The sequence below is a fragment of the Lepidochelys kempii genome, chromosome 25 (assembly GCF_965140285.1).
Source record: "Lepidochelys kempii isolate rLepKem1 chromosome 25, rLepKem1.hap1, whole genome shotgun sequence".
Taxonomy (NCBI): domain Eukaryota; kingdom Metazoa; phylum Chordata; order Testudines; family Cheloniidae; genus Lepidochelys; species Lepidochelys kempii.
In genome coordinates, this window is record NC_136404.1 from 9096549 (window position 1) to 9117345 (window position 20797).

The following is a 20797-nucleotide window of genomic DNA, read 5'->3' on the forward strand; positions in this document are numbered from 1 at the left end:
ACTATCATATAACTGGTATTGCGAGATGTCCTAATGGGTGGTTTTGTTTTTCCTCCCTCTTCTAGACGATGGACAGAGAGTTCAGAAAGTGGATGAAATGGTATGGGAAAAAACATGCAGAATACACAGTGAGTGAAACTCAGCTGAAAATCTTTGTGCTCCACTTATTACTGATGTTCAGAATTTACAGGTCCCCCTCCTCCCCTTCCCCAGCTAAGAAGCAGCTTCCTGGCCTTTATCTTGCTGCTGCTGAGTGATGCTTTCTGAAAGACAACCTCCCAGAGCCCTCCTCTTGACTCACTTGACATTTGGTGTGTGTTGTTGGGAATGTTATTGAGGCTTGCAGAAATTCTTGGAAGCCCCTTTCTTATAAACTCTCGTTACTCAGGCTGTTTTCTGCTCCCACATTCAAACATCATTAAGAAAATTGCTCCCTGATTAGACACTTACCTGTGAGAAATTCATGTAATCTTGTTCTATAGTGGCTTTCTCAGAACCCTGAGAATACCCCTGCTTGTTTGTGTATCTTTATCCCAATCTTCTCTTTAAAAAAAAAAAAAGTTTCAGATCTCATAGCTGCCATGCTTCTAGTCAAGGAGGGTTGAGTTGGGTCAGTGTTGTTCCCTAATCATTTGGAGGAATTGCCATTGGGTGATTCAAGGGAATCTTCCCTTCTCTGAGGTTTCAGCTAGCTACCACTGCGGCACTCCTAGCCTGAGAGCAGTTGACACAAACAGATCCTGGTCTCTCATGTGATTTGCACAGAGCTCTATGGCTAAGCTACTGGACCAGTCTGATCTACTTGCCTTTGAATTTCCCAATATTATCAAATGGCCTCTTGTTGGTAGTCAGGGTTTGGCATGAAGGTTAATTTTTCATTTACAGAGAACTCAAGTCTCATAATACTCTCATGTCCAGTGACCAGCCTTGAATGTAAGGGCACTCTTACTTCTCCTTGAGAAGTAGGCCATCTGCTGGATTAAGGTGACAATGTTGCCTGTCTCAAAATATCCCCTTACTGAAACTGACATATAGTGTGTGGCACTGTTCCATTAGATATATGCTGATTTCATGATAGGAGTAGTTTGCAGTTGGATTAATGTCAAGGCTGCAAACTCTTTCCTGCTGTGAAACTGTATGCAGGCCTTCCTTCCCAGGAAATGGCCATATGGCAGCCTTCCAGGGTGCTACCCAGCTGGCATTATAAGAAAGAAATCTTTACTGAAGATATTTCACTTATGATCCATGTAATTTAAAGAATAGGGACAGAACCTAGACTGAAATACTGAATATGTATTGATTGCTTTAGGCTGTGAGTATTGCCACATTGTATGTTACATGTAGCAGAATCTGACACTATAATGGAAACAAGACTGCTTATTTTTGTTCAGGTCTTTGGCTTTTATAACTTTCCTCCAATGGTAAGGACTGAGGCCAAAATTTGCAAACTTACATGCTTAAAGTTAGGCTCCCAAATAAGTGTCTTGCTTTTTCAACGCTATTGAGCAGCTGAGCTCCCATTGAAGTCAGTGACAAGCTGAGGTTCATGGCACCACTAAAAATCGGGTCACCTTCTATATTGGGGTTCTCAGACTGGGGGGTTGTGACCCCTCAGAAGATCACAAGAGGTTACATGGGGGTCTCAAGCGGCCAGCTCCGTGAGGCTGGCATCCCCGAGCCCCCGTTAAATGAGATTACGTCCCCTTCATTTTTAATTTTTAAGTGGGGTCACACTCAGAGGCTTGCTGTGTCAAAGGAGTTGCCAATACAAATAGTTTGAAAACCACTGTTCTGTATGAATTTAGGATTCTAACATTAGGTCAACTAGGCTTGCAAATTTTCTCATCACCTCCTTATCATATACATGGCAGATTTTACTCGCTCTTTTTTTTGGCTTCTAACACCTCTTTTTCATCACTAATCTGCTGGCAGTATATGTACGTGTATCTCTAGCCCTGACCAGAATCAGATAACGAACAGTTTTCCCCCAAGTCAACATATCTTAGCTAAGAATATGTACTTCCTGGTGGATTGTAATGGACTCTTTCCTTAATGCTTGTGGTATGGACATTGGGTAACGGAAATGAGTCCCAAATCCTTCTATATTTAGTTCTCCCACATGGCAACGTGCTGAGAAGCCATCTTGTCTTTGGCAGTAAGACAGTAATTCCATCTATTACCTCTGTAGTAATACAGGCTGTTACCACCGTGACTAGAATGCTTTGGAAGGCACAAGGCTGAAAAGCTTCATCTGAGTGTATGGAATGTAGTGGTGATAGACAATGCAGCCGCACTTGAGAATCCTCTTTTGCTGCTTGTAAAATGGCTTGGTTACCACCACCCATTATCTCAGAGAAGGAGCGCACTAGATGTTTTCAGGGGGCTCTTGAGAGCCTAGTCGGTGACAATCGTCAATATGACTAAGGACTGGAGTGGTTTGTGACCAACTAGATTTTAACTGTGTAAATTCCATGCAACTGGATTAAAAAATTATAAAGTTAAATATTTTCAGAAGACTACAGAGTTGGGGGGGAGGAGGACGGGAAGATTGGCAGAAATTCGTGGGAACAAGTCTCCGATCCTAGCCGCTGCTTTGAATAAATTATTTGGACAGTGGTATTAAGTTTATGCTTATTGTTGCTGCCTTGCTCCAAAAGTCAAAACTGTGACAGACATGAGACAGCAGTAAATCCGACTGTTCCTCCAGCATGAATTTTTTTTGCTCATAGCTAGGTATCCATAGTTTGACTTTAGTACAACTGGCTCTGTGTTTGTACTCTGAAAAATGACTGACAGAATAACATCTTGGGGTTCACGTTGACTCCATATCTAGTGTGCTCAATTTACAAGTCAGGTAATGGGTCTTCCCTAGTCCAGTCCCTCAAAGGTGGCCTGGAATTTGAGAACTGAATTGTTCTCTCTCCTGGATGAAGCATCATCACCAGCAATGGATTCTGAAATCAGAACTCAGTTAAGAATTCTGTTGATTCACAGACCTAAACAAACAAGTAAATAAAATATCTAGGTTGCTCTTCTGCATTCCCATTGCATTTGGTCTCCAGTGCTAACAAGAATAAAAAGGAATAAGATACATTTTAGTGAGAAGAGTCCGCATACAGAATTTGCACAGTCAGAATACACACACAGGCAGATCTGTTGAGTAAGCAGATGCCATTTTAACATTGTCACTTTTCAGTCCATAATTGCATTGTAAACTTCTCCAGCTGGTGTAAAACATCTTGAGCCATTTTGGAGTTCAAGGCACTTGCTGAGCTTCAGCTGCTAATAATGGGTTATCACTGAAACTTAAAGGTCAGAGTTCCTATTTTGGGCAGGAGAGAGCAGAAGACTGGAGAAATTGTAGGAGAGAGGTTGCTCTTTTCTCTCCTTTCTGTGAAAACATAAACCACTTGGAAAAAACCCACCATCTGTGGCTATTAGTGCCTTCACATTGTTGCTTAGGACACCGTATCCCGCTGTGGGTCACTTGAGTCTTTTGGACAAGAGTGTTCCACCGCAAACCTAAACCCCATTCATTATCTATTAATTCTTTCTTTGTTTTTTACGGTAAAAGAATATTTTCTAGTATCTGTTTCCATGGAACTAGTTCCTTGAAAGTTTGCAAGGTTAGTTTCAAACTTTTTTTCAGGGTAACTGTTGTCCCAAGGAAATTGGCGTTTTTCTTAGGTGATTAGAACTGGATAATTACAGGGTCTTTCTTGGGGAATTTCAGCACATGTTCAGTTATCAAATTAAAGCTTAAAAACTCAGTATTGCAGTTAACACAGACATATGGTACTTTGCCAAATTCACACATCTAATTTTCAGTATGGTGAAAGGTTGAGCTTTTTCTGGTTTGGTCTGGATTGATGACAGAGCAATTCCCTTGCTCTTCCCCTGCTGCCAGAAAGAGCTTGCTCTAGCCATAGGGGAAAACTCTTTCCAATGCCTGAGCCTTGGCGTAAAGTGAAGGAAAACATGTAGACTCTTAAGGTATGGCGGGGGTGTAGGTCAGTGTTATACAGCGTGTAATCTTTCCTGCCCCCACCCCCAGTGGAGTTATACAAGTTTCCATGGAGTCCTACTGTAGCCATTTGTAGTCCCCAAATCCCTGCTGGACTGTAGTGGTGTCTTGGGGCATTCATACAGCAAGTGGTCTGCTTCAGAGTTGCCTTAATGAACTTTTAAATCCAGTGTGAACACGGGTGTAAATTTGGTTAAAGATGAGGGTAAAACTAGGGTTCACTGTTATTTTGCAAAACCTTGTTTGTCTGGCTTTGGCTTTTTAAAATCAAGAGTGGATTGGATCATAGCGTTCTTTATCCAGCCTTCCCAACACTTTGATATGGGAGGTACGAGGGCTGGGAATGGAGAACAGGGAATCCAGATAAGAGAATCATAGGACTGGAAGGGACCTTGAGAGGTCATCTAGTCCAGTCCCCTGCACTCGTGGCCGCAGTATGTATTATAATATATGTATGAGTCTAACTTTCCAAATTTTACTGAGACTGTAGATAGGTCTGATGGCTGCTTGGAGTTGTGCACTTGATTTATCCCTCTCACTCAAGCAGACTGTATCATAGAAGGAAATCTCACTCGCCTAGGTATTTACTTACCCCGTCCCAACCCCACAAATGAGCTTGGGTGCATTAATGGTGGATATATGTAGTCCCTACAGCAGTGTCTTTTCTCCCCCTCTCTTGTAGCCTGCAGGCCTCACCTAGCTTTTCTGGTAGGCTTGGGTGTGTCCTGGATGCCATGTGTTGCCTTTTTCACAAAAGTCTCGCTTCAGAACAAAAACAGTGAGTTTTGTAAAGCACTAATCAGTATCTCAAGCTTCCTTGATATCCCTTGCACTGATGTATTTTGTAGGCACATAACTGTCATTGTCTGTGCTTAAAAGCTTCAGTTGTTTAACAGTGAGTTCTCTGCAGTCAGGGTGTGGGCAGGATGTGTATTTGTCCTAAATATTTTTGAATGCCCTATTTCAGCGGGAAACTCGATGTTTTGGTATTTGAAAAGCCCTCCAAACGTCCCCTGTGGCTTTGACATGATGCCACGTTTCAGAGGTTTGGATTATTGCCTCTAGTTATTTTTGCAATGAACAGGGGCTTAAAAATAACCATGTGTACTTTTCCAGGCAGAGTTAACTGTTTTTGTGAGCCAAGCACTTTGCCCTGAGTCTGCTAGAATGAGACTTTGTGTATTTATGGCATTGTGCAGTCAGAGCTTTACCGCAGAGCCTTCCAATGCAAGTCTGGGGAGAGAATATTAGCTGCTGTTATATTTTGGAGCCCAAAGCTCTGGGAAAGGGGACTTGGCCTTCAGAAGCAGCTGTTGTTATCCATTATAATGAATATAGACCTGCAGTAGTGTCTCTTGTTGCTTCCTATGGGTGTGACCTGCCAGTTTGCTCTGAGTTGCAGACATCAGCTACTGTGAGCATATTCCTGCAGTCTCTGAAGAGCAAACCTAGCTGTCTGAAAAGGGGAGGGAAAACCTGCCTCTGCTTCTAAATTTAGAAACAATGGGGGCTGGCTGCTCTCTGAAGTGGATTTCAGTGAGCTAATTATCCGTTTAGATAAAGCAGGTCCCCTGCGTTGTCTAATCAGATGAAAATATCTGCATTACAGATGGTCCTTTCCATTCATTATTCACTAAGGAGATTAAATTGCTATATGTGAGAGAGAGCACTGTGGGGGTGGGTACACTGATTGGAAGAGACTGAGTGCATCCCTACTGCTGCTGTTGTCATCTCACACTGACAGGCTGTGGTTTTCCTGTGTGACCTCGACCGTACAGCATTCTGTACTTAAGCAATGCAATATCCCATTAGAAGCTGGCTGTGTAGCTGTTTAATTACCAGGGAAGAGCTCACACTTCCTTACCAGTTCTTGTCCCAAATGAAATTTTGGGGATTTTTGTTTGTGCCACTTCGGCACTGTTGAGAGATCTCAAATTGAGATCTCCACTTTGGGGCTGCTTGCGTTCTCCCTTGGGGCTGGTGAAGGTCAGTAACACTACTATGGAACTATGACCTGAGGGATGATGGGTGGTTAGCTCTCTTCACTTCCCAAAATAATAATTAAAAAGCCCCTCTTATACTATCAAACTTCGCAGCAGGCAGTTCTCCCGCCTCATTGGCTGAAGGGATACTGCTACAGTAGGGATATAAGCCCGTAAATGGTTGAGACAACTAAGGGAGGATATGATCGAGGTCTATAAAATCATGACTAGTGTGGAGAAAGTAAATAAGGAAATGTTATTTATTCCTTCTCAAAACACATGAACTAGGGGTCACCAAATTAATAGGCAGCAGATTTAAAACAAACAAAAGGAAGTATTTTTTCACACAACACACAGTCAACCTGTGGAACTGCTTGCCAGAGGTTGTTGTGAAGGCCAAGACTGTAACAGGGTTCAAAAAAGAGCTAGGTAAGTTCCTGGAGGATAGGTCCATCAATGGCTATTAGGCAGGATGGGAAGGGATGGTGTCCCTAGCCTCTGTTTGCCAGAAGCTGGGAATAGGCAACAGGAGATGGATCACTTTACCTGTTCTGTTCATTCTTTCTGGCACACCTGGCATTGGTCACTGTCGGAAGACAGGACACTGGGTTAGATGGACTTTTGGTTTGACTCAGTATGGCTGTTCTTATGTTCTTACGCATCACATAATTTCCACACTGCTTTTAATTAAGTGGTGGTGGGTCACTGGTGCAGGGTCCTCTTCTTTGCTTCCATATTGAGAAATGTACCAGTTATCTGGTAACTGGAGATAAGAAACTGTTTTATAACAGTGGTTCTCAACCAGAGGTCCGAGGCCTCCTGGGGGGCTGCGAGCAGGTTTCAGGGGGGCCACCAAGCAGGGCCAACATTAGACTCACTGGGTTTCAGGGCAGAAAGCTGAAGCCCTGCTGCATGGGGTTGAAGCCCGGGCCCTGAGCCCTGCCACCCGAGGCTGACGCCGAAGCCTGAGCAATGTAGCTTTACGGGGGCCCCAGGCAATTGCCCTGCTTACTATCCCCTAATGCCGGCCTTGGCTTTTATATGCAGAAAACCAGTTGTTGTGACACAGGTGGGCCTGTGGAGTTTTTATAGCATGGCGGGGGGGGAGCTCAGAAAGAAAACGGTTGAGAACCCCTGTTTTATAACACAGTTGGGCACAGCAGTGTTTAAACATGGCTTTTTTGTAGTGTAGATGAGGCCAAAATGTCTACCCCTTTTAATGCCAGTTTCCCATTTCTTGTGCAGATTTTAGCCAAGCACTGGCTAAATGTGCATTAGCTTCTACTGTAGAAAAATAACCATGTTTGAACATGGTTGTGTGGTCCACGTGAATTATAATATGGCTACTTCTTGGTTGGGTGGACGGGAAAAACATTTTCATGTTTAACCCAGGTATATGAGCATACTAGACATATGTCATAACCAGCACCATGGAAATACTTTTCTTCATTAACCAGGTGCAGCTAATTCAGTATTTACAATATTGCATGTTGTAATTACAGAGAATACTGCAAATTAGTAATTTTTAGAGAACACTTCAAATATCAAGGTAATTTAGGACACGTCTACACTCGAAGTGCTACATTGGCATAACTACGCCACTGTAGTGCCTTTGGTGAAGACGCTCTATGCTTACTGCAGTGAAAGTCAATGGTTGCTGAAGACGCTCAACATCCCTGAAAAATCGGGTCCTGGGGGTGTCAAGGTGAGCACCCAGCCGTTGAGGAAACCTAACCTAGTGGACACGTTTGCAGATTTTGGCCTAAATCTTCATGCTTCAGTTCCCCATCTGTAAAATGGGAATAGTTCCCCTCTCCTCCCCCCACCTCTCACACACAGGGGGTTTGAGAAGATGCATTCATTTAGTGTCTGTGATGAACTTGGGTACTGCAGTGATGAGTCAATAAAATCTTGTGTGGTGTTGCAATATTTGGATGGTGGGCAGTAAATGATTAGCTCCTCCTTGAGGGTAAAAGGACATCTGGATATAGGGAGTGGGCAAGACTCCTTGTCTTGGGGAGTGAATGGAGTTTTTTGACGGGATGTGGGGTAGTTTTCTCCCTGAGGCATTTCCTGAAGATTTCAAGTGGCCCTATTCATAACCAGCATCACTGAGTCTAGTATGTTAGCCTTGCCGTTTACAAAGCTGAAAGAGACATTCACATTTTTGTCTATTTTTATAGCTGGAAAGAGGTGACTTCCTCTCCGAAGAATGGAAAGAAAGAATTGCAAACACAAGGTACGGTAGAACAGTTGATTGTGGCTTTATGAATGTGTAATATTTGTCAGTGTATCATAATGGAAATTGGGAGAATGGCCAACTTGTAATACAGAATTTCCGTAGCTAATATTGAAAGCCTATATGTGAGCTTCCATGCTAGCAATATGGGGAGCCTGATATCTGACTGGAGGAATGGGTTTTCATGCATTCCCAGAAGAATTAGTGGGAGTTCACAGCATAAATTCCTCTTGCACAGCTAGAGTAGACCCCTTTTGTGTTTGCATTTCCTTTAGTCTATCGGTGACTTCTGTGTAAGCACCAGCTTGAGTGGCTGGTACTTCATGTGGCTGGGATAGCTGCTTACCTTGATAGTAAGGCTGAGCTAATTGAAATCGGCTATTCTGTTGCATTGATCCTCTTGGATAGTTGAATATTCACCCAAACTGAAGATCTGTATTTAGAGATGGACTCTTTTATTTAAAAAAACAAACAAACCAAAAAAACAACAACCCCCAACCTGTGGCATACTGCTGCTGAAGAGGGAAATGTCATGGTTCAAAACACTCCTAAATTTTTGTGAATGGTTTCATATTCATAGAGCCTTGTTAGTAGATATTAATCATGTACCATGATGGATAGACAAGAAAAAATGGTTAACGGCAGATGTGCTCCTAGACCACCCCCTTTCTTGGAGAGATGGAAAACAGTTGACAAAAAGGCTTATTGAAACTCTTCAGGGCTGTGGCAAGTTATGGACAGTTTCCAAGACCATATTTAAGAGCACACTCCAGGAAAGGCATCTGCCAGGCTGATTTTTGCGTTATGTACCCCAGTTAGACTTCTTGGGCTGCCTTTTAATTTGTGGGCAGACTTGTCCCAGACCTGCAGTGTGGTGTGGTTTTGCTTTATTAGTTGTTTGCGTCTTTACACACACATCCCTCTATACCCCTTCCAGCTCTCTTCCATTTCTTTGGAACAATTTTTAATATAGGCTGTAGATTAGAGCCCTGCAACCCGACGGAACCTGACTACCAGTGTTGGCTCGAGTGGAGTTGGCTCTCCTTCTCCGGCCTGTGGAGTGGTGCAGTGGTGGCTACATATCCTGCTTCTGCTGGCAGAAGCACGCATGCTTAGCAGCACACATGCTGCAATGGAGTGAGTGCGCAGAGGAGTCACAGCACCTCTCACTTTTGCAGCACAAGCAAAGCAATGGGGGCAGCTGTTGGCAAGAGCGGGGCATGCAGCCACTGGCTCATGCACCCACTGACTCCAAGGACAGCAGGAGGAGAGCCATCCCTGGGGGAGGAGGCAGCAGCTGCACTGACTCAGGCTTAGGTTGGAAATTGATTCGACCCTCTTGGGCTTGAGTCCAGATCAGGCCTAGCCTCGAGCAAACCTCTGCTATAGGTTGTCTCCTATTGCACATGGAGACACTGGTAGATCTGTGGCAGTAAATGATGGCTATTCTTTGTTACTTTGAATAGTATGCAGTTGATTGTCTTCCTACCAGCCCACAACCATCTCCTCCTTCCCACAAAAGTTCTTAAAGCAAAAATTAGTTTTTCATCCTCAAGCCTTAGTCATTTGAGTTTTTGTGACTGCAAATTAGTCAACATCTGCTATTTTAAAGAATGCTTTGATTGATTGATCATTTGATATTTTGGCCCAAGCCAATTACCTAATAGTGAAATTTCCTCCTTCATTTTCTGTTGTAAGCAGCGTGAGCATCCTAGGTGGTGGCCTTCATGATGATGATAGCCACTTGGATTTTTAAGAGCACTCCTAACTAGTTCATTTGGCTAAAGGGTTTTATGACGCCATCGCCGATCCAACAGCATCAGTTACCTAATCTAAATTGTGCTTCTAACAAAGTAGATAATAGGAGTTCCAAAGGTTCAAACTCTTAAAAATGCATGTTCACTTTTGAACGCATACAATTGTTCATATTTGTGCTCTCACAACCGCTGATGCTTAAGCAAGATGTGTGGCATTTATTATTCATACTGTCTGCACTTGTGGTTTAGCAGTCTGCACTGAAAAGGCAATAAACCAAATAAGGAGAAAGCCAAGTTATTTTGGTCTCCAATGTTCATAGTAAATACTCCATCAGAATGAACATTTTAAAAAGATTTCAGTGGACTTTATTTCTTTTCCCTTTCTCCCCTTAAAATTCTCTAGTGACTTTAATGCATGTGGCTGTGTTCAGTAGGTTTTTTTTGGCATAGTGGTGGGAAGCAGGATGAAAGGAGCCCATACTGGCCTTGCTTGCCAGACAAGTTTCCCATCTTTGTAAGAGCAGGGGTGGGCAGAAAAAAAGATATTTTTTTATTGGCATATAATTTTTTTTTTTTAAATTGTGGTTTTTAAATAGTTTTGGCTACGTCTCTTAAACCTAGTGCCCTTTAAGTATGTGTGTTGTATGGAGGCACCAGAAGGGGAAAGAAGAATCTAAGTTAGTATCACTTGCAAAGAAATAAATTCTTATAAAATAGATGGCATTGGCTGAAAAAAGTCCTGAAGAGCTTGATCCTGCAAAGTGCTGAATATCTTCTGAGAGGTGTCAAGCATCCTTATTTCCCACGGAAGCCAGTGGGAATAGAAGACATTTGGAAACACCATATCTGACCCAAAGTTAAATGCTTTCAAAATTACACCCAGTGTAACGTGTATTCTCCATTTGTAATGTGTCCTGTTTCTTACATTTTTTTTTTTCACTTCATGACACTTTTCATCTTCACATGGCCATGTTGTCTTGCAACTTGTTCGATTTCTCTTTTCAAGGCTTAAATATTTTTGGGGGGTGGTGAATCCCTTGCTAGATTTAATCACTAAAACCACGAAAACCATAAATGTTTCCAGTGTAGGATAGAGCCAAAGACAGCCTTAGAGATAGCAAGGCTTGTTGGGAAAGAGCTAAGAGAACACGATTCTCAACTGAATGCCTGACTGTTAACCTTGTGAAAAGACCTGTCGAATTTCACCATCATTTGTGGGGGTGGGGGGTACTTTGTAAATAAATTATTACTTGTAAATACTTCTTCAAATTACCAAAAGTATAATTGGATTCAACAGCTGTCGGTCAAGATGGGCTGTCACCATTCCTTAAGTGAGATTTAACAAGTGTCATGAACATGTTAGCGGTAGCTATGTTCATATACACTGTAAAAGGCCCACCAGACATTATGGAGGCATGATGAACATACTTTTAATATTATGATAGTGAAACTTGGCAGTGTAGTTCTTAACTTATGAATTCATGGTGCAGAAGCTGCTGATCTGATGAATGGAAGTGTCCTAATATGATACTTTTTCATATGCAACATTTCAGCAAAGAAGTACTGTGAATACTGACTATTTATAGCTTATTACTTTGTGTAGCTTGCAAGTAGAAATTTTTGGTTTCTTGAGTAAAATAGCTATACGCCCTCAGGATATATAGCATTCTCTTGTTTCAGAACCATGCACATCATTCATAGAATATAGCTGATTGCATAGAAGTAGCAGTGTATATAAAATTAAGATGCCATTTGTCTGTTCCTATTTAATAACTAGACCATTATCTTGCAGTGTTATTTTTGTGAATAATTTTGCCTTTGGTCCTGAGGTGGATCACCAACTGAAGGAGCGATTTGCAAACATGAAGGAAGGTAACACATCGAACTTAAACTCTTTTCCGTTGGTTTCCTGTTCACTATGGGAGCTGCTGAATATTCCACTGGGTTTTTTTTGCTGTGCAGTAGTAGATTCAGGGTTTACTAGCTGCTGCAGCATGCTGTCTGTTCCTGATGTGCTATCTCTAGCAACCAGCCTCCAGTTTAAGTCTTTTGGAATCATAAGACATCCCAGAAGGTCTATTGCGTTGTTTTAAATGTTCCTACTATATATGTATGCAAATTGTTTCTGTGACAGAAGGGCATTTCCATGGCAGCACCTTTCATAATGTTTTTTGAATATTTAATCCTGAATGTGTTTTTCAGCTTTAAATACTCTATTTATATGCAAGTTTAGCAACATCTAAAGCTCAAAGAGCTTTGTTCTGGACTTAAAATAACACTAAGATTATATTTAAAAATTCCTAACCTGCACTAACACCTTAGATCATTGCTTCTGAAACTACAGTCTGCAGAGCCCTTTGTTGTGCTCTATAGAAAAACGCATTGAGAACCAAATCGTGAGGGATTGTGGTGATAGATCTTTGTCCTACGAATTTACCCACAGATTAGAAAAAACGGAGAAACCACTTCCCTTGATTAACACTGAAAGTTCTAAACCATTAATCTTTTAATCCTAGCTTGCTTTTCACACTTTACTCAATTTCACTGTCCAAAGTGATTGGTCTCATTTCGTTTTGTTTGGTCATATTTTCTTCTGGCTATTACGCACTATACCAGTGGTGGTATGCTTGGGTTTGGATGGTTCAGGGGGTTATTAATGAGGAAACTGATCCTTCTGTATCAATCTCTATGGTTCAGATACTCTGTTCGTGGTGATGACATATTTACAGTCATCTGAAGCCAGGTTGGTGGGTTCCATTCTGTTCCTTGTGAACAGCTATGGACACGTGGACAGCCACCACAATGGCTACTAATTGGAGATTCTACCTCTTGTCTGAGTATATAGACCAAAGTCTAAATGGACCTGGAGACTGGACTGCCTTCTCTTCCTACTGGTGGCCCTTCATGTCCAGCCTTAAGGACACTGATGACTGGGGCAATTTGCATTGCCTCTGCTCTTGCTAAAAGAAAAGGAGGACTTGAGGCACCCTAGAGACTAACTAATTTATTTGAGCATAAGCTTTCGTGAGCTACAGCTCACTTCATCGGATGCATAAAGTGGAAAGTACAGTGAGGAGACCTCCTCACTGTACTTTCCACTTTATGCATCCGATGAAGTGAGCTGTAGCTCACGAAAGCTTATGCTCAAATAAATTGGTTAGTCTCTAGGGTGCCTCAAGTCCTCCTTTTCTTTTTGCGAATACAGACTAACATGGTTGCTACTCTGAAATCTGCTCTTGCTGTATATCTTGTGGCAGTGATAAGGTTTCGGTCTCCAAGGGTGTGTTTACATTTCAAAAAGAGACCTGTGGCAGCAAATCTGAGTCTGGGTCAACTGACTGGGGCTTGTGCTACAGGGCTAAAAATAGGTAGTGTAGTGCAGTGTAGACATTCCCGCTTTGGCTGGAGTCCCGGGCTTCGAGACCCATGCCGCTCGCTGGGTCTCAGAGCCCAGGCTCCAGCCTGAGGTCAAATGGCTACTCTGTTATTTTTAGCTCCGTAGTATAAGCCCCAGTCAGTTGAAGCAGGCTGAGAGACTCACTGAGCCGGGGTGTATGGGTTTTTGTTTTTGTTTTATTTTTAATATAGACACACCACAAGATCAATTCAGCATGTTCAACTAGTACTAAATTCATTAGGTGAATTGTAGTTTATTGAGAGGCCATGTGGTCTCATGGATTAGGCATGGCTCTGGAAGCTAGAATCTCTAGAGTTCAGTTGTACTGTGCCACTGAGCAGTCAGTCAGTCCATCTGTTTCTCTTGTTTAAAATGGGGATCGTTATACTTATCTATGTCACGTGGGTATGGAGTATTAATTAGGTAACATTTGAACATGGAAAGTTTCAGAGTAACAGCCGTGTTAGTCTGTATTCGCAAAAAGAAAAGGAGTACTTGTGGCACCTTAGAGACTAACCAATTTATTAGAGCATAAGCTTTCGTGAGCTACAGCTCACTTCCTCAGATGCATCTGAGGAAGTGAGCTGTAGCTCACGAAAGCTTATGCTCTAATAAATTGGTTAGTCTCTAAGGTGCCACAAGTACTCCTTTTCTTAACATGGAAAGTGTTACCGTTAAATACCCAGGGTTTTTTCCTCCTGAGAAGTTGGGCCGTAAAAGCTAGCAGTTGGAAATGTCCAGCAAGGTCATGATGGTCTTTAACTTGGCTGGAGTACTTTTAGTTTGGTAGTTTATTCCTGCCCTTCAGTCCTTCAAACACGTGACAATTTAACTTGGTTGTGACACATATTACAAAAATAGTTGTTTAACTGCTATTGTAAGGCAAATGTATAGAGTGGGCTATCACAGTTCTAAGTAGTTGTGGAAGCAGGATTATTCCCTCTGAGGCCAAGCCTAGGCATAAATAAAATAAGTAAATTCCACAACATTATAGCTGTGACACAAACCAACCAAAGTCAGAAGAATTGCAGTATGTTTGATTCTCTAGCTTTACTTCAGAGCTGGGTTTTAATTTTTATTTAATTTAATAGAGGCATGAGACATGGAGGCATCATGCACCAGTAGATAGGGTACTGGACTGGGAATCAGGAGACGTGGGTTCTCTTCCCAGCTCTAACTGTGGTGGCTGGGGACTGGACTCGGTAACCCAGGAGATCCTTTGTGGTCCTACGTACCTAGGACCTTCAGCAAGGCACTTCATCTCTGTGACGCTCCCTGTTGGTATCCTGGGTTGTGAGGCACCTCACCACCACCTGCCCTTAATGGGAAGCAGTCTTGCGTGTGCCTGTGGTGGATCAACTCTTTGAAACCACCAGCCTCTGGCAACACAAGTGCTGCCTTGCACACTGTCACTTCCTCTATACAAGCTAATGATGGGAACCCCTGAACCCTGTGAGCGTTCCCTGTAGTGTCCAGCCCCTTCTCCACTGAGCGCTCACTGAATTACCAAGCTTACTGGTCCCAAACGGGTTGTAAGATTCAGCTCAGGATCACTACTTTGCTTCACACCACAGCATTTAGATACATTTATAGTGAAAACAAGAATGGTTTTTTCCCCCCAAAGTTCAGAGATTCAAGTGATAGTGAGTAAGAATATTGGAAACAAATGGTTACATTTAAAACAAAATCATAACACGTTTTCTGCAGACTAAACTGTTAACCTCCTGTCTAAAGAAGTCTATCACACCCTTTGCGCCCTTCTTCTCCCCCCATCTGCCTGCTGTGCTCTTCGTTTTTATCCAAACCTGATGAAGACCCCTTTTTCGCAAAGCAAACTTGTTGCCCATTTACTTCCTCAGTGAAGAGTGCCAGGGTGTCATCTTTATCCCCTGAATATTCCCGAGCAAACCTTTGATGCATAAACACCACCGTCCTCCGTGTTTTTTCCTCCCCAGTTACTTCTCTCTCCTTCATTAGCATTCAGTTCAGACTGTTGGGTGGAGACCCACTGAGAACTACACAATACTTAATTTACATTTAAACACACAATTGGATAACCTGTTTTTCAGGTGATGACTAGCCCCTAGACACAGAATTTAAGAACATAATTTTCAGTGTATATATGTGACTTCTTGCATAATATGCATTCTTGGGTTTTGCAATGATGTTGCCGATCAGTGTGACATCAGCTTTTATGTGAGACCTCAGACGACACTCTTTTGGTAAGCTAGAATGTAAATATCACACTCGGGAGATTCCTTTAACCCCTCTGCACCCCCTACTTGCCCCTTGCCAGTAAGAAGTTCCTGGGTCACAGCGTCTGTGCCTATATTTCCCCAACGATAAAATGGGGATAATTATACCTTTTAGAATGTTTTGAGATGTGTACATGAAAAGCCCTATCTAAGAGCTACCTAGTGGTACTATTATTTGAATAGCCTGGATCTTTACCAAAAACAAAACCCCCAAGCTTTTTTAAAGTGACCCAGTGGTGTTAGTGCAACTGTTCATGGTTGCTATTCTGGCACTAAATATAAAGCAATATAGAGCCCCTACTTTCTCCAAAGAGTTTCTGTCAAAGAGTAGTGGTAACTGGATCACTTACATCTTTTTTCCCAGGTGGCAGAATCGTGTCCTCAAAGCCTTTTGCACCTCTAAACTTTAGAATAAACAGTCGAAACTTGAGTGGTAAGATTGGCCTTTCTCTTTGCTTAAATGTGACTATATGGTGTTCAATATATGACTTTTTTTTTTTTTCCCAAAAGGGGAAAAGCTCAGTAGACAGCTACTGTTGTATGTTAAAGTTAAACACCAAGTTGGCAGGTGCCTTCCAAATATCAGAGAGAGAGACATGTCACAGCTCTCTAAGTATTGATGAGACTTTGCATATTAAAAGCTAAAGTTTGTCATCAGCACTTAATCCTATCCAACCTGTCTCATGCTGACCAAAATGGCTCCCTCTCACAAACTCTCAGCAAAGGAGTTTACTTTCCCTAAAAACAAACTGCTATAGGAATTCAGATAAGAAGGCCTAAGAGGAAATGACCTTCAAATATTGGGTACAGAGAGAAAGTGTGGAAACTCAATTACAGGACCTAATCTCATCCAATTACTAATTTACATGGGAAATACAATATCAAATAAATATGCCTGCAGTGTTCTAGTCCTGGGCCTCATTCCAATCTTAATGGCTTTTAAATTTTTTTTAGCTTTTAGGGAAATACTGTCTACTTAGAGCTCATGGCACCAAAATCTGCATTTCCCTGACGTAACAGGAAAGTGCATTCTCTTGTTCTGTGGTCCTTCATGCATTCATCTCACCAGATTTCCCATAAACATTTTTATTCACCAGTTTTTGCCCTGATGAGACACAGCTGGCACACTCTGCCTCTGGTTATTGCTTTGCTTTTAAAATCTGTCTGGTTAAATGCTTAGTTAATAAAACTGCATTGGTAACAATAATGTTACCTTATTTTAAAGCTCTTTGTAATCCAACTTCTTTGGGACATTCTTAATTCCTCTTCTGGAGGGGGAAAATAATAAAATGGGATATGGTGAGAGGGGAGACTTTGGGACAGATCAAAAATTGTTTTTAAAAGTTTGGTTAAATCATACTGGCTGTATCCTAAACCTCATATTTGTCTGCATATAATGTTCATATACATTCAGACTCTGGTGGATCAGCGTCTTTCAGCAGAAATAAGTATCTGTAATCTCTCCTACACAGTCATGCTATTCACTCAGGCATTTGGTTGTTACAATTTGTTATGTAGATAGGATCCAGTAGTATTCTGTATCTAGGCTTAAGGCCTTGGTTACTGTCAAAGCTTTATCCTGGATATGTGACCCCTTTCCAACAAAATTAAGGCCCTGTCCATAGTGTTGTAGCGATATTGTCAGTGGGTTCCTTGAACAAGTTATTTTGGAAGCATAGTTGGGCTCACTGTTAGATTGAAAGCCCACTGTAGCTCCTTTTACTCCGGAATGGTTGAGTATCTGCAAGCAGAATAAAAACAATACAATCACAGAATCATAGAATATTAGGGTTGGAAGAGACCTCAGGAGGTCATCTAGTCCAATTCCCTTCTCAAAGCAGGACCAACACCAACTAAATCATCCCAGCCAAGGCTTTGTCATATGTACCCTAAATATGCATTTTGCATATCACAGATTTTTACCTAAACACATAGTGATATGTGGAAAAAGTACCGAATTACTTAAAATATATAAATTAGACCACAGTGTTTCCAGGTCTATTTGAGCAGTTAATTAGCACTATATAATATGACCGAATATATCCTCTTTCGGAAAGGGTTTACTCACTTGGCATTAGGGCTCTGTGTGTGTATTCCATGTAGATCACTTTGAAATATTGGGGGTAGAGGGTTAAGTCCACCGTGCAGCTGGTCAGAGTTCCTGCATGGACTGGCTTGGCTGGGTAGAAGGCGTTCTGTATGCTAAGGCTACCGTTGCTGTGTTAAAACACAGTTCTGAAACTGCTGGGCCACTTTTACTTTTGATAAATGTGAGTGGGAAATGGGGCTCACCTTGATTTCCTAACTGGCCTTTTTCCCTTCAGATATTGGCACTATAATGAGAGTTGTGGAGTTATCACCACTGAAAGGGTCGGTTTCATGGACCGGGAAACCAGTTTCTTACTACCTGCATACTATTGATCGCACCATAGTGAGTATAAACATAGGCCAGTGAATCTTTCATTTTTCCCTTGGAAGCACCGTGTTAGTCTCATACTCTGGAATTCTCAGGGTTCTTCCCTATCTTCCTTTTGCATTTAGGGACATGCATTATGGTTCTTGGGGGCAGGGGACAATTTATTCACACACCATAGTCTCTTAGCATCAATACACGTATCCAAATTCCACTTCACCTTTGATTCCTTCCGTGCAGCAGGCTTCTCAAAGGATGCAATTCTGTGGAGCTCTGCGGTTGTCTGTATGTAAATAAACGAGTCAAAATACACTTACATATGAAGAAATGTAAATTCCTCTAGCATTATAATTCATTGACTCTGCTGGTGTTTTTCCTACATAATAGCTATTTCATTCTGAGTAAAGACTATAGAGGAAATTTTTAAAAAATTAAAAGTGTGCTGTATAATAAATGTGTGAAGCATCTCCTGCTAGGGCATCAGGATACTTTATAATAATTCTTAATCTGAATTAAACTTTGAGTTGCTCTAGCATTAGCCTAGGCATCTTAAATGCGTCTGTGCATTCACCTTTATTTTTATTTTTTTGCTTCATAAACAAAGCCCATAGAAATGTAACTCTTATTTTGTGGAGAAACACTTCACCTTCATGATCTGAATTTTTGTAACCTGCTTGTACAACCTTGTTTTGTAAATCTGCTCTAGTTTGCCTGTGTTGTAGATGTGTATGTTAGAATGGAGATAAATGTTTTACTTTCGTTCAGTACTAGAATAGAGTTGCCCCCTATTGAAAATAACCTTCTGGTGGCTAGAGATATAGAACACAAAGCTTTATAATAAGGATGTGCTGCATTGAAGATGATAAACCATGTTGTGGCTTGGACTGTGTCCCATTACGCCACATGCTTGCCTTTTTCCAGAAAGAATGAAATGGAAATAGCTTCTTGATGTAGCTTATCAAAGGGGAAAATTGTCAGAACATCTGCAATTTTGTACTCCTGTTAGAAATCAGCGTTTTACGCATCAGTGTATTCTGATATGTATAATGACTATCTTATCTTTCCCTTTTCAGCTTGAAAACTATTTTTCTAGTCTCAAAAATCCAAAACTCAGGGTAAGTTGTGTTTAAATTTCTTATAATGTATTCAGAGTAATGACAGGTTTCAGAGGAGCAGCAGTGTTAGTCTGTGTTCGCAAAAAGAAAAGGAGGACTTGTGGCACCTTAGAGACTAACAAATTTATTTGAGCATAAGCTGTCATGACCTTCAGCTCACTTCATCGGACGCTGTAGCTCATGAAAGCTTATGCTCAAATAAATTTGTTAGTCTCTAAGGTGCCACAAGTCCTCCTTCTCTTTTTCAGAGTAATGAAACATCCAGTATGATCATTTTAAGCATTAGCTTTATAAAGACAACAGAAGCAGATGGGGAAATATGTTTCAAGCTCATCAAGAAACAATATCTGCAGACAATCATGTTGGAATGAAGTAACTCGTGACTGCAGTAGTGCTGTGACAGCGCATCCAAATAAAACAATAATTCTTAAAAATGTATCAGGGAAGCATAGAGTTCTTGCAGTTTTCCACTTGCATTGTATTTAAAGGATTATTAAATGTTAATGACATTAACAGGCCAGATTTTAAGAATTTAATGATGGCTTAATTCTCCTGTCTCAATGCTGAGCCTTGTCCGTTAGTGAGTTTTTGAAGAAAGGCCCTCTCAGCTATTACTTTTGGACCTGCCATTCACTTGGAAATGTAACCTATGTCATTGATCACTGTGCTTTACTGCAGTGCATGGAATTCAAAACTCCAGAGGTTTCTGAGACGGTCTCACTGAATGGGACATATTAAATAGTGGTGAAAGATGATGGCTTAGATGTAAATTACAAAGGGCGTATGGGGCTAGACTTTTGTGTACCAATCTAGGAAACATCTTGCATTTGTGGAGCCTCTTCATGTCAAGCTTTAGGGCTCAGTCATTGTCCTCCAAACCTGACCTTTAATGGCATTTGAGATTGGGTTTAATGGTAGCTGTTAGATTTGTGGGTTTTGGACTGTTGATTTTAAATTTGAGAGAGTGAGATTTTGACACTAAGCATGGAGAAAACCCACCAAATTTTGTCTTCAAATATTTGTGAACTAATCACATAAACTATTTTTTGGCAGTTTCCTGGCTGCTAGCAATGAAGATATTGAATTACTATGAGAGAGTTGGAGTTTGCCATAATCCCCTGATTTACTTTTACTTCGTAAAGATATTATAGTTGGTAGAATTGTCAACACATTAAACCTCATCTGGAGAGTACAAGGAAGTGTTTGTGGAGTTTCATGTCCTTAGTGACTAGGCAGGACTCATGCTTTTTCAGCTGCTTTTCATCTGGATTGTCTTATCTACAGACTTTGTTAGGATTTAATTCAGCTCTCTTTCAAAGAGTTGATTCATGACTTTATATGGCAAGGCCCTTAAAGATGCGCAGTGATGCAACAATACGTGAAATGGTGGTTATAGATAAGGTCATTGATATTTTAACAGGCTTTTTAAAAAAGTTCAAAGACCTACTCATTAGGGTGGAAAACGTGTGGCTCTCTCCCTCCCTTGTGGTTGCTTATCTGCATAGATGCTGTTTAGGAGACTGCCATGGAATATAGTGTAGCTTTTAAAGCTAATTTAGGTTGCTTTCCTTTTCCCACCTGCTATTGTCTGGGACAGGGTAAGTCAGTGTCTTCC

The 20797-nt window shown here is 41.4% G+C and overlaps 2 protein-coding genes across 12 annotated transcripts in view; one reads left to right on the forward strand and one right to left on the reverse strand.

Annotated features, from left to right (window-relative positions):
• Positions 1-20797, forward strand: part of DOT1L (DOT1 like histone lysine methyltransferase) — a 103786-nt gene that overhangs the window by 46206 nt on the left and 36783 nt on the right. For 6 of the 8 annotated variants that reach the window (XM_073324234.2, XM_073324230.2, XM_073324232.2 and 3 more), the window contains exons 7-12: positions 66-128; positions 8190-8245; positions 11795-11874; positions 16019-16087; positions 17979-18085; positions 19141-19182. In XM_073324234.2, the coding sequence (XP_073180335.1) occupies positions 66-128; positions 8190-8245; positions 11795-11874; positions 16019-16087; positions 17979-18085; positions 19141-19182 (417 nt within the window). Of the gene's footprint in view, positions 1-65; positions 129-3873; positions 4605-4706; positions 4803-8189; positions 8246-11794; positions 11875-16018; positions 16088-17978; positions 18086-19140; positions 19183-20797 lie in introns of those variants that run through there. The other 2 variants (XM_073324233.2, XM_073324237.2) reach the window with 2 other exon arrangements.
• PLEKHJ1 (pleckstrin homology domain containing J1) overlaps positions 15041-20797 on the reverse strand; it is a 56169-nt gene continuing 50412 nt past the window's right edge. For 2 of the 4 annotated variants that reach the window (XM_073324249.2, XM_073324250.1), the window contains exons 6-7: positions 18288-18350; positions 15041-17395 (exon numbers count right to left, since the gene is read on the reverse strand). In XM_073324249.2, coding sequence (XP_073180350.1) covers positions 17165-17395; positions 18288-18350 — 294 coding nt within the window. In that variant the 3' untranslated portion in view covers positions 15041-17164. Of the gene's footprint in view, positions 17396-18287; positions 18351-20797 lie in introns of those variants that run through there. The other 2 variants (XR_012156197.1, XR_012156199.2) reach the window with 2 other exon arrangements.